At 38.3% G+C, this 15551-nt stretch overlaps 1 protein-coding gene across 2 annotated transcripts in view; it reads left to right on the top strand.

The window, feature by feature from the left end:
* The window catches only part of ARHGAP24 (Rho GTPase activating protein 24), a 434153-nt gene that overhangs the window by 166303 nt on the left and 252299 nt on the right, over positions 1–15551 (top strand). For both annotated transcript variants that reach the window (XM_031024193.2, XM_006729741.3), the window contains exon 3: positions 483–570. In XM_031024193.2, the coding sequence (XP_030880053.2) occupies positions 483–570 (88 nt within the window). The remainder of the gene's footprint in view (positions 1–482; positions 571–15551) is intronic.

The following is a 15551-nucleotide window of genomic DNA, read 5'->3' as shown; positions in this document are numbered from 1 at the left end:
ATAATACACTAAGAGAGAAATCTAACAGAAAAGAGAAGGAATAATCAAGAGAAGGCCCTGGTAACATTGGCTAAGTTGTTTATATCATTGCCTTGGTTTTCACAGCTGTAAAATGGGGAAAATAATACCTAACTTATAAGACTACTGTAACAACTAAATTCTAACAATTAAATAATATAATGTTGGTAGAATGCTCAGTAAAAATTTTGGCACACAGAATGCATTTAATAAACTCGTGCTTAAAATGAACTCAGCACCTAATACAGTGTCTTGTACGCATTAGGTGGTCAACAAATACTATTAAAAGTTGAATGAATATGATTCTGTTCCATGATGTTTGATCAGTTGGGAATATAAATGAGTCTGATGCATATTACTGTAAACTGGATTACAGATACGCCTTGGATATCCACTGATGAGGTTGATGATATTCAGTATTTGCCTTCTGATGATGTTGATGTTTGGGGCCTTTGTGTTCACAGGGTACCATTTTTCTGCCTGGAAATAAAGTCCTTGAGCATCCCTGCAATGAAGAGAGCCCAGGAAAATTCCTTTTTGAAGTAGTTCCAGGTAAGAGAGTTTTCTGGCTTGATTAAGTTATTACCATTCCATGTTGGTAAAAGTGAAGACACACAACCTTTATTCTTCTTGAGTTGTGGCTAAGAACATTAATTTGAAAAGGCAAGTGCCAACTTTGGTTAGTATTTACACAGGTAATGATTCCAGAGTTGTACTCCAGTACAAATGATTGCACACACATGCGTGCCTGCGTGCATGTGCACGCGCACACGCACACGCACACACACACACACACTACACACATGGCCACATGACTATTGGATATCCATTTGTTCACGAGACTCCAGAGTTGACCAGAAGTCATGACATGGCATTTATAAGGGACTATGGGAGACAAAATTAGTTTTACAGTGCTCTTGTGATAAGAAATTTGGCAAGATGTTACAGGTGGACTGCGTTGCCCAGCTGATTCACTGTCATATTTCCTCACAAATTACATCTTAACGGAATCTTTACTCTAAAAATAAAACAAAACAAAAATCCTCTTTCAGTGACTAACCAAGCATTGCCGTTCTGTACCTCAGCTTTGCTCCCAAACAACCACTTCCACATGTTTGGCTTATAGCCATGAGTTCCTGCAGTTAAATTTCTTCAACATCTGTTCATTTTTTTCTAGTCATCTGCATCCTTCTCTCTCAGAGTACCTGATCTCCACTTAAATGTTTGACTCACTCAACAACAATTTTTTTTCAAGGCCATGATCTACTTCTTTGATCAGTTCATTAGCCCTTCCTTAATTCTTGATGTAAGAAAAAGGGTTAGGAATGTGGTTTTTATAGCATTGGCTCAGGCTAACCCAGTTCATGTGATACTGACAATGATTTAATCACAGTCTAGGGTGTGTGTGAATTTATTTGGGTGACTAATATGTAATGCATATCAATAATGCTGGCACAAAGGGAGTCAATAAAACATTTTTCCCTGGATTTATAAATGTTGGGAATCTGAAATGTGGAAGCATATTTTCCCCCTCACTGGAAACAGCTGTAGCACTGAGTTCATCTGGCTCATGATGGAATCCATGACTAAATGTTAATTAATGCAGCTGAAGTGCAGAAAGGTTAGTCAGATGCATTGTGTTATTTGTTTCCCCCAGGGGAGAACACATTGTAAGAAACCTGAATCTTGTTTGCCCTATTAAAATCTTTTTATACTTACTTTTTAGTGGAATACCCTGTATGGAACCAAATTCCAGATGTTGCAAAGTCTTTGAAGTATCACTTGAGGAAATTTCTTTCCTTATTTATTCCCAACATTAGTGCCTATTGGCTTTTAAGTGAACATGGTATTCAACTGATAGCTTTGACCCCTAATCTCCAATAATACAAAAGGTCTGCTTTTCCATTCTGTCTACTAAATGTGTGGAGATTTCATCTTTTGGTGAAGGTGTTCTGCTATAACATAGATGGATATTGTCAAGATTGTTCTAGAGAGAACTGTGTCGTCAAGCCCAGGAAGTCTCAAAACTTGCTAAGATTGTTGCTCTAGGGCATGTGTTTCACCTGCAGGGCATATGACATAATGGCTTTTGATGAGCAAAGCCTAAGAAGTTTCAGACTGTGTGATGTGAAATCTGAAGGTTGTCCTTTCAAAAAAAAAAATTTGTTCAAGGAAATTTAGGTTTGCTGCAGTAATTATGGAAATAAACATGTTATGCCCGTAGATCATTTGAAAAGATGCTTCCTGAATCATTAATACAATATATAGTAGTTCTAAATTACGTTTTATAATTCTGAATTTTCTTAAGGAGTGACAAGAGAATTGTGCCAAATGCTTCTTTAAAGAGGGAGTTGGGAAAAACCCTACGGCTACCTTGAGAATCCAATGTTTGTGCCATTATTTGTGGTCATCGAGGCTTTATTAGTGTGCACCTCATATTAAGATAGAATTTCCAGACAAATGCTTCTGTACTTGTATGAAAATGTGGGGATCTGTATCACATGATTTTTAACCAATTTTTGCAAAATTAGGATTACTAACTACACGTGATTTATCTTTGTAAATGAGAATGATAAGATAGTGTTTTCTAATTATTCCAATTGTGTGATAGTTTGACACGGGGAATCTGGAAAGTTGCAAGAGTGTTTCATTTTTCAGAAAGTGTGGGAAACAGGAAGAACTGCAGAAATGTGGTCAGTGCCTTGGACAGAACCTTCTGTAGTCCTGCCTGGCAGCAGATCCTTAGAACACACATTTATTCTATATTGGCTTTCTCTGTGGAATTCTGTCAATCACCACTTTTAAAAATCCATCCTACAAATGATGTTTACAGATCCAACATGATTCTGTCTTTATGTACAAATACCTCAAGCCCAACTACACAAGGTATATCAATGGATAGGATTAAATCCTTTAATCCCACATACCTAGAGTTATTTCCAACAAAACTAACAAAAGCCTCCCTAAAGCTCTTTGCCAAATATTCTAGTACCATATATATGCACACACATTTGTGTGTGTATGTGTGTGTGTACATATATATATGTATGTATATATGTCTATATACATAGGTATATATACAGTTTATTGGTGTATGTGCTATATATCTTTATAATTCTTTATATTTTAGGATATTATATACTATAATATATAATCTTTATAATTTACATATATATCCATATATGCTATGTAGATAGGAGTTTTTGTTTTGTCATTTTTGTTTTAATCTGAAATGTCCTCTGAAATTAAGTAATAGTCATGTGTAAGTAATACAAAAAGACTTTTCAATAGAATTGAAATTCTCAGAACTTTGTATATTAATTAAATTTGTATATTATATTTCTATGCAGGTCTTAAATTTTTGTAAAAAATCTGACAACAAATCTACCATAATTTAGAGTAAATTTCTTTTAAACCTGCGATTATCCCATGAAGTGAATTGTCTAAATAATGCCATGATTTATAGCATTTCACTCCAGTTTTTTCCTATTTCTCTACTTGTTATTCAAAATGGAGATGTTAGCCAAATTGGCAAATTTGAAGACTTTGCCATCAGGCATGCCAAATTTTAGACGGGGGTGAACTTTTATGGCCAAGTGCTAAGCTTTTGGGAAATGTGGTTGAGAAAGGAATGTTGGCAGAATTTAATGTACAGTACTTGAAGTAAGAAAATGCAGTCAGTCTCTTTGCTTCTCAAAATGTATTCTGGGCAAATCTTCCTTATGTTGCTTAAAAAAAAATAAGCAGTAATTAATGGATGATGCTGTCTTAACTTGCTTTGAAGAATAGTCTGTCAGAGGGAGAAGACAGAGTGATTCAGAGACACAGGCAGGCAAAAGGAGACAAGGAAGTGCGTACTCCAGAAGAGGCAGGAGCCACCTCTTTCTGCTCATCAAGGTGCCTCTAACACCTGGTACGGTATAATGCAAGGTGCTGAATAAATACTTAATTGAAGTGTATATATTTACCAGGTTTACGGAGGACTCACGATCCTATGAAATGGTTTTATTGTTGGCGATAGCTACTCCGAACTTGGCTACGATGAACTCTTATTTCCTGCTGTGTAAGATCTTTCCATCCCCTGCTGCAGCAAAGACCTGTTTGTAGCTCTAGTGGCTGAAGTGGAGGGAAATTCTTTACGTTCACCGTCCTATTTCTCTGCCTTCCTTTCTGATAATGCCACCAAGAGAAAGACGGAAGAAGGTCCAAGTGTGCCTACACAGACGCTATTGCTGGGGTTAGCCCCTCAACACTGACTGGTTATTATATCCCTTTTCCAAAAGTTGACTCACTAATAGAGTAACCTTTGTGGATTATTCAGCATCCCTAGAATGGGAAATCTGCTTCACATGGTAGAATTTTCCACCCTAGGCCTGGTCCTGTTAGATGGGATACCATGAGAAGGGCTCAAGGCCAGCTGCTTTCTTTGTGCTCATTCAGCTACCAGGAAACTCATATACCCTGGTCTGCCAAGGAGGGATAATGCAGGCTCTTTCACTATTGCGGCCTCCTTCAAAGCTGTCATCTTGCCCCTTTCTCCATGAAGCATGAGCTTCAGACCCCACAGACTGAATGGCTTGCCAAGCTTCATGTGAGTCTGCAACTTGGAGAAGGTGTGAGTGATAGTTCTAACACACTTCAGAATTTACCAGAAACTCCCCTGTGCTTTCCAGACTTGTTCTGATAGCTGAGAAAATTTATTTTCCTCCCCTTCAAAAAATAGGGTTTATCTTGAAAACTTTTCTCCAAGAGGCTCTTTCTCTGTCCTAACCTTCCTCTTGTCATAGAGGCAGGGAAATGGGGTTTGGGTTTCTTCTCAGAAATGCATTCTCTGTAAGACTTGCAAGGATGTGGTTAGGTACAACTTCCATTGTGATTTTCAACTTAGAATGGGGGTTTTTAGCAGTTTTTTCTTCAGATTTTGATCTTAACAGCAATTCCAGGATAATGGAACTTTTTATCTATATTTATCTGTGCTCTTAGATTGGATTCCGGAAAAATACACTCTGATCGAGAGTGATGTTAAAAGGTGTGTTGAAGATTGAAAAGATATATATATATATATTATATAGATATATATATATTATATTATATATTATATTATATTATTATATTATATATATATATATATCTTGGCCAAAAAAAGAATGAAATTGCCATTTGTAACAACATGGGTGGATCTAGAGTGTATAATGCTAAGTGAAACAAGTCAGAGAAAGGCAAATACCGTATGATTCCCCTCATATGTGGAATTTGGGAAACCAAACAAATGAACAAAGAAAAAAAAGAGACAAACAGAAAAACCATACTCTTGAATACAGAGAAGAAAGTGGTTGCCAGAGGGGAGATGGACGGGGGAATGGGTGAAATAGGTGATGGGGGTTAAGAATACATTTATCTTGATGAGCACTGAGTCATGTATAAAATTGTTGAATCATTACGTACTTGAAACTAATGTAACACTATGTTAATTATACTGGAGATAGATAGTAGATGATAGCTAGCTAGCTAGCTAGATACATAGATACATAGATAGTGTTGTTTTTTTTTTTTAAACCATGTATTGGGGCATGCTCTCTGGAGATATTTCATCTGTGGCAAGCAAGGAAAGCAGGATGAGGCAGAAGAAGCTGGCGCACAACACTGTTGCAAATGAGCTCTCAGCTGATGTTGCAGGGAGCTCCCAAGCTGGGATGCCCCACAGAGCTGCTCTAAACTGAGGAACCAGACCTCATTTCTTGGCATCAGCTGGTCTAGTTGTTGATGGGGAAAGGGGAGCCAGATAAACTCAGGTGAAGCAGTTTCCTGTCACAATGGAGAGCAGTTTCCATGAAGGCTTCTGTGAGTCATCAGCGGCCAACATACTAACTTCTGGGATCTAGACAGAGCGGTACCATATCCATGATAGCAGCTACAGCTTTCATTTGTATCTGGCTTTCTGTATCTCAGGCAGTGTTCCCGGCTCTTTGCGTGTATCATTTAAGTTGATCTTTATCCCAGCTCCAGGAGGCCGGCTCTGTTATCTCCATTTCCAGATAAAGAAATGCCTCCGCACAGTGAAGTAATTTGATGGAGGTCACATAGCTAACACTACCAGTGAATGCTTGTGTGTGTGTGTGTGTGTGTGTGTGTGTGTGACTGATTTACCTTCACAAAGGTAAAGTTCCAGAAAATCAAAATGAAGTTATATATATTCTGGCTTAAAAATACGAGATATTGGAGGCTGGAGCCTGATTTCTGAATATGAACATGCAAATTTTTAAATATTATTAATGGAAATAAATATATTTGTATTAAGAGTTTTGGCACTTGAAGTGAGAGTAGCCATTTTCATTTATTTGCAATTACTTATATGTTTAAGCCTATCATAAAAGTTGGACTAGATAGAGATGCCCACTTACAGTTCTTTTGAATGTTTGTTCTGAGGTCACAACTATACTGTCATGAAAAACTGGGGAGAAAACCTCACTTGCCTGCAGTAGCCTTACTTATATGTGAATAACTATACCAAAGAAGAAATGTGCATCTGTAATTTTTTTCCTATGGAAAACTGTTGCACGCTGGGGCTCAGTATTCTTCATTACAGAACTTACTTTGCTGAAATTGTCTCAGCTTCTTCACAAACTCCCTCCACACACTGGCCAAGTTTTCACTCACTGTCTAGCAACTAGCAAGCATGCTTAATATTTCTCATATGTTGGGAAGCGGTACACCGACCTGCCTAGGTATTATCCAAAGGAACACTCGTTATGATAGTCAAGGGCAATTACCAATATTCCAGACTCTCAAAGCTCCATCTCGGCTCAGTGCCTCAAATTAATAATAACTAGAACTGGGAGGTTTTCTTATCCTCTTCCCTCCTCCAGGGAAAGAAAAGAGGTAAACACAGAAGAAAAGGGGATGAGAGATGAAGAGACAGCTATGGAAATGAAAAAAGAGAGAGAGAAATTTTGAAGGGTAATCCATAGTGATTTTCATCTGCCTGGAAATGAAATTAAGCCCTTCAGAAAAGGAGAAGGTGTCATTTATCCCGCCGTTAGCTGTGACTATGCTAATTATTTCCAGTACCCTCTGACAATTACATATCACTTGTATAAATTTCAGGATTTTTATGAGCTAAGTGAAAAGTGAGGGAGCACGGGTATTTAGACAATTCAATAACTGCATTATGCATCTTTTTGTCAGAAAAATGTTAATACCTATCAAAATTGCAAACAATGTGGGGGGTTTCAAAGATTCCCTGAAACCCAATTGTGGACTCTAGGTTAAGATCCATAGCTTAAATTTGGGGTCCAGAGACTTTATTAATTTCTATTTATCTATTAATCTATCTTTTTTCTCCATATTTAGCTATTTATCTCTATGCATCTGATGCATAGAGATATCTATGCAAATAGAATGCATCTATCTATTTCATCTATATACATGCAAGCATAAATGTGACAGATTTTTTTTCTATTATTTGTAATCACATGGTATACGGTTAATCAGTTTTTACTTGTGTCTCCCTCATCTAGTTGTTTTTTCTCCTGGTTCTATGATTGTGTAACTCTCCAGACCTATTTCATGCATTTACAAAAGCACTCTTCTTGGTAGAACATTTCATGGGTCTGGAGACTGTATAATTTTTAATTTTCCAAAACTTGACCCTATTTAGATGGTCAGTGCAGCTGTATAATGGAATGAGTTGTATGAGAAATAGATTGTTCTGAGAGATAGTCCTGGGTGTCTCTGAGAAAGAAAAATGCTTGGCCAGTTTTTGAGCTTTGAGATAATTATTTGACACACCAGATAGTTTGTCATCCATGTCTGTATTTGCAATTCCTCCTAGGATGAATAAAGAAATTGGTTATATTAATTTGCTGTCATTTAAAAATGTAAGCCAGTATCTGGTATCTATTTTCTGTGAAAATATGCAGTTATTTTAATAGTATTCTAGCGTAAAAGGCATAAAAGTTGGTCATTTTCTTGATCATTAGTTAAATATGTTGCTAAGGCATTTAATTTTACGACACTCTCTTTATCCTAACTTCTTTTCCCCCTTTTGTGTTAGTACTGTATGTTACAATCCATGCAATTACTTTTGTTACCCAAAGGCAACTAGGACAATCTCTTTTTTTTGTCTGCCTACGTCTGTAGGCAGCCTTGAAGCTTGTATTTTTTTTTCTTAGTTAATGTGTGGAAATCATTTAGAGAATGTGAGTAGGAGTTGTTTATGGTATGAAAACATAATTCTATATACACAAGTAATTCTGAACATGAATTAAATAAATGCATTCAAAATCAGCATGTTTTTGCTACTATGTATTCTTTTATTTCAAAAAAAGTGGGATTTTTGCTTCAAAATTCCCTTCCTACTTAAAATGCCTTAAAATTACATTTGAAAAGGCTATTAAAATGATACAAAGGGCATTTTAAAATGTGTGTAATCCCTTGAAATGCTGGTGACTGCCATGTCAACCAGAAGGCATTTGGTGCATTTGTGAACAGATTTGGAGTGCGATCTTATGATCACACTTGTGAAGAGTGTCTATTGAGGAGTGCTCTTTTCCGGTGTTGGTAGACATGTTCATCCATTCCCATTTAATTCTAGTATCCATTCTGTATGCCAGATCAGGGGTCAGCAAACATCTTCTGGAAAGGACCGGAGAATAAATATTTTAAGTTTTGAAGGCCATATCATCTCTATTATAACTACTCAGCTCTGCCATTATAGCATAAACAAATGGGTATTGACTGGGTTCCAATAAAACTTTATTAATGGACGCCAAGCTTTTGCATTTTATGTAATTCTCAAATATCAAGCAATATTATTTTTCTTTTGATTTTTTCCAACCGCTTAAAACCATGAAAAATAGATAGTAGGCCAAATTTGGTCCATGGGCTGTAGCTTATGGCCCCCTGTAGCTAGATAAAAAAGCAAACCTATGAAAAGGAGGCTGAAGACACGAATATAAATCACTAATCCCCACTGGTGCTACCAAAGCCAGAATCAGAACTCCGAGACAGCCTGTCTCCCAGGCCGTAGCATCACCCACAGCCTCAAAATCATGATTCAGGAGCTGTTTGCCAACAGTTTTGTTTAGAAGCTTCATCTTTTAATAATACCTTTTTTCCCCAATCATGATGAATCTAAAATCTTTTAGTGACCAGACCAAAATTCTCTATTAAAACTCTGTCTTAGCTCATTTAGAACTCCAGATTCTGCCCAGAGCTGAACTCTGTTATGTGACTTTTTAAGAAAGGAATACCATTAACAGGAGATTGGGTGTGCCTAGCATCAAAAAAAATCCCCATGTTTTGTTTAGTCTATACAAGTTCGGAGAGATAATGATTATTCTGAAATGGAAGCATCCCTTGCAAGATCAAGTAAGCTCGAAGTGTCTTCTAGACTCAGCGTTTTACAATGTATGCTAGAATCTTAAAAATTTAAGTATCTGACAGAAAATGACACTACTATGTTTACTGGGTGAACTAATGATCTCGTTTTCTCAGAGGGGTAGTTTATTTCTCTTACCACTCATTTATTTAACGTCTCTCTACCCTTAACCCACCAGGTTTCCTTCACATCAGCAATGAGAAACACTGCTATCATATTTACAGCTAAGGTTTACTTAAGTAGGTGCCTGGCCCTGTACTAATGCATGCCAGGCTTTATATACAAGGACTCACTTAAGATGTGACTACACTTGTGATTGATGCCATTCTCCTCCCTGGTAAGCAGTGGTGCACATTCATATTTCTAATAAATCCTCAAGCCAGGCTTCACACCCATCTGAGCCCAGCAAACCACCACATGCTACAACTTTCTTATACCAATAAGAATAAGAATATGGGTAGGTTTATTGTCTAGATCCTACAGAGGACAAATATCTAAGAGTTAAGAGAAATAAAGAGGACAAATGAAGAAATGAGATTAAAGGTTTAAAAATTAGTGTACTCTGCATTTTCTTCCTCTGTCCTGGGGACTCACATTTCTTATATTGCCTATATTCTGTTTTTCCCCCGTTAGAGTTGAAGCGCTCGAATTCTATCCCTAGTGCCTAGCAGAGTGGTTGGCATAGAATATGTGCTCAATGCGTGTCTGTCGAATTAATGAACAAACTAGGCTTCGGTTTTATGATCTATGGAGTGATTGCACTGGATTAATCAAAATTTTAAAAGCCCTGCAGCGCTGAATTATTGAACTTGATCAGAGCTTTCTGCCTATACTGAAGGAGACTGGAGACCAGAGAAGTTCATGAATTTCACAGACTGTACTCTTTAAAAAACAAGCAGTCTGGGGGCGCCTGGGTGGCTAAGTTGGTTAAGTGTCTGCCTTCCGCCAGGGTCCTGGGATCGAGCCCCGCATCAGGCTCCCTGCTCAGCGGGAAGCCTGCTTCTCCCTCTCCCACTCCCCCTGCTTGTGTTCCCTCTCTCGCTTTAACATGTCTGAAATCGGCACAGGTCTTAAAAGCGATGGTATCTCAGTTCTTTCCCCTTGATTTTACCTAAAATAATAGCAGGTCCTGCAATCAGGGTGTCCCATGTTTGATGACAGATTGTACAGGGCTGTCCACCCCCTCAGAGCTCAGTGGTCAGGACCGGGTGTAATTGCCCATGAGCAAGGGCACATCTTGTCTCTCTCTGTCAAATAAATAAATAAATAAATAGATAGATAGATAGATAGATAGATAAATAAATAAAAGCAGTCTGCCTTGTCTCATCCTTCAGTCCTTCATTAGCACTAAAACCAATAGTGTCTTTTAGTACCTCGGCGGCAGTGGCTGTTTATTAACAAGTTATTTGCTGGCATAAATGTGATTTTCCTCCCTGATTTTTCTCTGTGGCATTGTTTTAATTATGCATTCACAGTCTCTGTGTGTTTACCCGTCTTCTTTATCCAATAATTGAAAAGGGCTTTGCAATCCAATCATGCGAAGGAAATGGTAAAGTGCTAAACGAGTGTCAGTGGCTGTTAGTATGAAAATAGAGCTTCTCCAGGTGGTTCTTTTTCTGTGGTAGGGGCTCTTGGAGTGTGTCTAGGGGAGTCGGTGGCCCGTCGACAGGACAACTGGTACATTAGAAATGATATGGGAATGAGAAAGAGAAATCATACTTCACAGGAAAAGGAATGTTGCAGAAGGAAAACGAATGTGCAGCAGACAGCTGCTGATAATTAGGGGTGCGAAGTAAGCTTGCAGCGAGGAAAGGACCGGCATATTGCTGTACCCTGTGCCAACGCTCAGCGAACCAGGGGAGGCTTTTTCATTTTTTCCTTTTCTTTTCCTTTCCTTTCCTTTTCTTTTTTTTCTTTTCCTTTCTCTTCTCTTTCTTTTCTTTTCTCTTCTTTCTCTCCTCTCCCTCCTCCCCCTCTTCTCCCTTCTACCCCTCTTCTCCCTCCTCCTCTTTCCCCCCTTCCTTCTTCTTAATAGAAAACTGAGCTGAAGTGGTTCTGAATGTTTCAAAAAGTGAAATCTCAAGAATCACCTGCAACCCAATCATGCGCCCTTGGGCCTGTTGGGCTTCCTGGCTTTGAAACAAATGTTATCTTTGTCTATTCATCTTTATTTGCCCTGTTCATTATTCAAATGCTGCCTTTTTAAAGAAATTGTTCTTCTTTACAGCCCCATTACATCAGGCCTAGAAAGGCCCAGATGGCAATCCTGAGAGGTCCTGGATCCTGCAGAAATGTATGGTCCCAACCTGCTGACATCCCTACACCCTTGATAAGAAAATTGGCAACTTAAAGGGAGAACCACCGAGGAGTTATCAAACCCCAATTTATTCCAGGCACTTTGCTAACGATTTTGCTAAATACCAAACTATTTGCTTTAGGTATATGGGAGTAGAGAACACGTAGAAACCGTCCTGTTTTGCAGTGACCTAGGAGGAGGGACACCGAAGACGGGAGGCTGGGAGGTGATGGAGAAAAGGACAGCAGGGGGCCACCCTGGAAGGCAGTGTAGGAAGAGGACAGACATCTCTACAGGACACAGCCAGAATCCGTTCCCAGCTCTGCCTCTGGAGCTGCTTGCTTAGGCTGTCTGAACCAGTTTCCTCGTAGGAAATGCGAAGTAAGAATGCTCCCTCACAAGGTCGTGGTGAGGATGGGAAGAGATAAGAGTATGAGGAACACTTAGCCTTCTGCCTGACCTGAGTGAGGTTCACTAAAAAGTAACAATCTTTTGGAACAATTGTCTGCAGAGTGCCATAAATAAGAGCTGGCTTGTACACTGAATTGTCTCAGATGGGATTCTAAATGCAGCAGAAATTTAGGAAGCGACAAGTCAATGTGGACTGGAGTAATCAAGGAAGTCTTCCTGGAGGCAGTGAGTCTGCAGCTGGAATTTAAAGACCGGATTTTGATTAGATGATGATGGGGTTAAGAATATCAGGTTGAAGAAATATTGGCAAAGCATGAGGGAAATTCTGAGACCAGAAAGGGGTACTAGTGGAGTAGGAAGGGGGCATGTACCAGGGACATGCAGTGTGATTCATGTGCGTGTCTTACTGATCCGGGCTGCCCTGGATTTGGCTATTTCTTTTACAACACCAATTCGAAGGAGCCCTGATTCTTAGGGAACTTGGCAGCATTCAGACACCAGGCTATCCTCACATAGGCATTCAGCTAATTTTGTGACAATAAACAACTCAAAGCTAATCAAATGTTTATATTTCAAACATCAGAGTAATAAACCTGACTTCGAACTTTTATATTAATTCAAAGTGCATCAACAAGCTGAGTCTAATAGCCCTCACCAACTTTAGAGGGTAGTCACTAGACTGTTATTATGAAGTGGCATTGGTTTAAGGATCCTTTGATCCCATACAAAAGGGTTTGACCAGCATGCTTTTAAAATCGCATTTTGTGTCTATGATAAGAAAGAGGGGTGGGTAGGAAAAGTGCTTATTAGTTTTCCAGGACTATCTAAGTACCACAGACTGGGTGGCTTAAACAACAAAAATTTATTTTCTTACAGTCGTGGAGCCTAGAAGTCCATGATCAAGGCATTAGCAAGAGTGGGTTTCTTCTGAAGCATCATCCCTTGCCTTATGGTTGGCTGCCTTCTCCCTATTTCTTCTCAAGGTCTTCCCTCTGCATCCTTCTGTGTCCTAAAATTTCCTTTTCCTATAAGGACAGTAGTCAGTTTAGATTAAGGTCTACTCTCATGACTTCATTTTAACTTAATTTCCTCTTTAAAACCCTATCTCCAAACAAGGTCAGATTCTGAGGTACTAGGACTTGGAACTTCAAAATATGTATTTTGGGGGAATACAACTCAGTCCATAATCGGGTCAAAAAAAAGACAAGATGTTGCTGTTCTTCCAGAGGCTTCTCTTTTTATGGGGCAAACTCTTCCTGTGTTTATTACTGACTACTTGAGCCCCATCCTATTCCTCAAAGAAAGAAGCAAAAATTTAGACCTAGCTATATGTGCATTAAGCCACAATCCAGAATTCTTACTTAATCCTTTCATAAATATTGGAAATCCTAAATGATATAGCAACCAAAGTATTAGTAGAGAACAAGTGAAATAGAAATGGAGACCTTCCAGAGAAACAACAAATACTTTATATCCAGCTACTCTTTCCTGTAAGTTGTCCTTGAATTTAGAATTCTCCTTAATTTTGCTTCTAGGTTTGTTTTTAACATTTTGCGTGAAAGAAATAGACTTGACATGTTCCCCTGTGTTGTTATCTTTCGTTTTTTAAGTCAGGCTGATTTTTATTTGGGAATAAGTTCCTTTCTAAAAGTGGTATACTGACACATTAAATACTACTGCGATGTGTCTAGTCAGGGGGCGGAAGCCAAAAGGACTGCTTGGTAGATCTTATCCAGTCGTTCAAGTCTCCTGTAGTGAATTACCAACTTGTCATTCAGGGTGTTGAGAAGCAAAGAGTATCCAGACAGGCAGTTAAGGCTTCTGGAAAACAATTAGTGCAGGGGCATGACATGGTGTAGGGTTTATTCCTTTAGCACCAATCACATTGTCTTTCTCATGACTCATTATTTCTGATGTGTCACTTGCTTACAGGAATCACAGGGGAGATAAGGATAGATCTGTGCTTAGGGTTACTTGACTCTAATCTAGGGGCTGTGATGTGTCATAATGGGTTCTTTGAAAGACAAATAATTCATTCTGATATGGTTATAACTAATGCAAATCAATTATCATTTGAAAAGTTGATTTATTTTGTATTTTATTTTTGATCAGCTGCTCTCTCCCACAGATAACCTATTGCCAACTTAATTTTATGGAAATCACCCCAATTTACTGATATCAAATACAGTTGCCCTTTGAATAACATGGGGATCAGGGGCACTGACTCCCATGCAGTCAAAAATCCACATATAACTTTTGACTACCCCCAAACTTAACTGTTAATAGCCTACTGTTGACCAAACCTGCCTTACCAATAATAGAAACACTTGATTAACACATATTTTGTATGTTATGGGAATATGATAAAGTAAGCTAGAGAAGAGAAAATATTATTAAGAAAATCAGAAAGAAGAGAAAATAAATTTACAGTACTGTATTTATCGAAAAAAAAAAGTTAATGTTTAAGTGAAACTGCGCAGTTCAAACCCGCATCGTTCACGGACCAGCTATATACAAAACTACTTACATCTGCCATTTGGTCCTCTTTCCCTCTATTATAATAGAGGAACTGTCCCTTTTCCTTCCTAAATCCTCTCCTTCATGTGTCTTAGAATTTCATCCAGTCTAAACTTTTCAAGAGCCATAATCTCTTGACCGTACTATTTCCATCTTGTTTATAGTTTTGTCTTCCATATTTATTGTTCCCATAGGCTTAAAGCAGTAGCCTGGGAACTGGCATTTTCCTTTTAAAAAGTAAATTAATCTCATACATGCTAAAGTTTTAAAAATATGAGCAATCATGTTATTATTCTGATTTTTCAAAATCATCTCAACCAGACTTTTCCATTATCCATCAGCTTGTATGTTTTGCTTCTTTTTGCAACAAAACTGTTCTATACTCCATACTACACTATCTCCAATTCCTGTCTTTGCTTCAGTCTACTTAGGCACTCCCCAGCTCCACCAGACTTTTCCTTATTTATGTCATCTATGGCCTCTACTTTTTCTAAATGTAATGATTGTTTCAGTCCTCATAATAATTGCCCAGTCAGATCATTTGACACATCAATCACCCCCTCTTTCTTGATATATTCACTGGGCTTCAAGGTTACCACATTTTCTTGGTTTCCTTCCTACTTCACTGCTCATGGCTTCCAGTCACCATTGTTCCTCCTCAGCTCCTTAACCTCTGGAGGTCCCTTGGGTTCAGTCCCTGGTCCTCTTTGTTCTGGAGAACTGCGGTGTTCTCCTAGCTTGTCTCAGACTCTACTCTGCCTCTCCCTCTGTTCTAACACATATTTTTTAAGAGACTTTATTTTTTAGAGCAGTTTTAGGTTTATGGAGAAATTGTGCAGGAAGTACAGAGAGTTCCCATATATGGTGTGTATTTTTGATATTCAAATTCAATCAAGTCACTTCCTATTTTAAAAAAAAATCTTATCACAG

This window comes from Leptonychotes weddellii, chromosome 2, assembly GCF_054177405.1.
Source record: "Leptonychotes weddellii isolate Sample4059 chromosome 2, ASM5417740v2, whole genome shotgun sequence".
NCBI classification, from domain to species: domain Eukaryota; kingdom Metazoa; phylum Chordata; class Mammalia; order Carnivora; family Phocidae; genus Leptonychotes; species Leptonychotes weddellii.
This window is presented reverse-complemented; position numbering and strand designations above follow the sequence as displayed.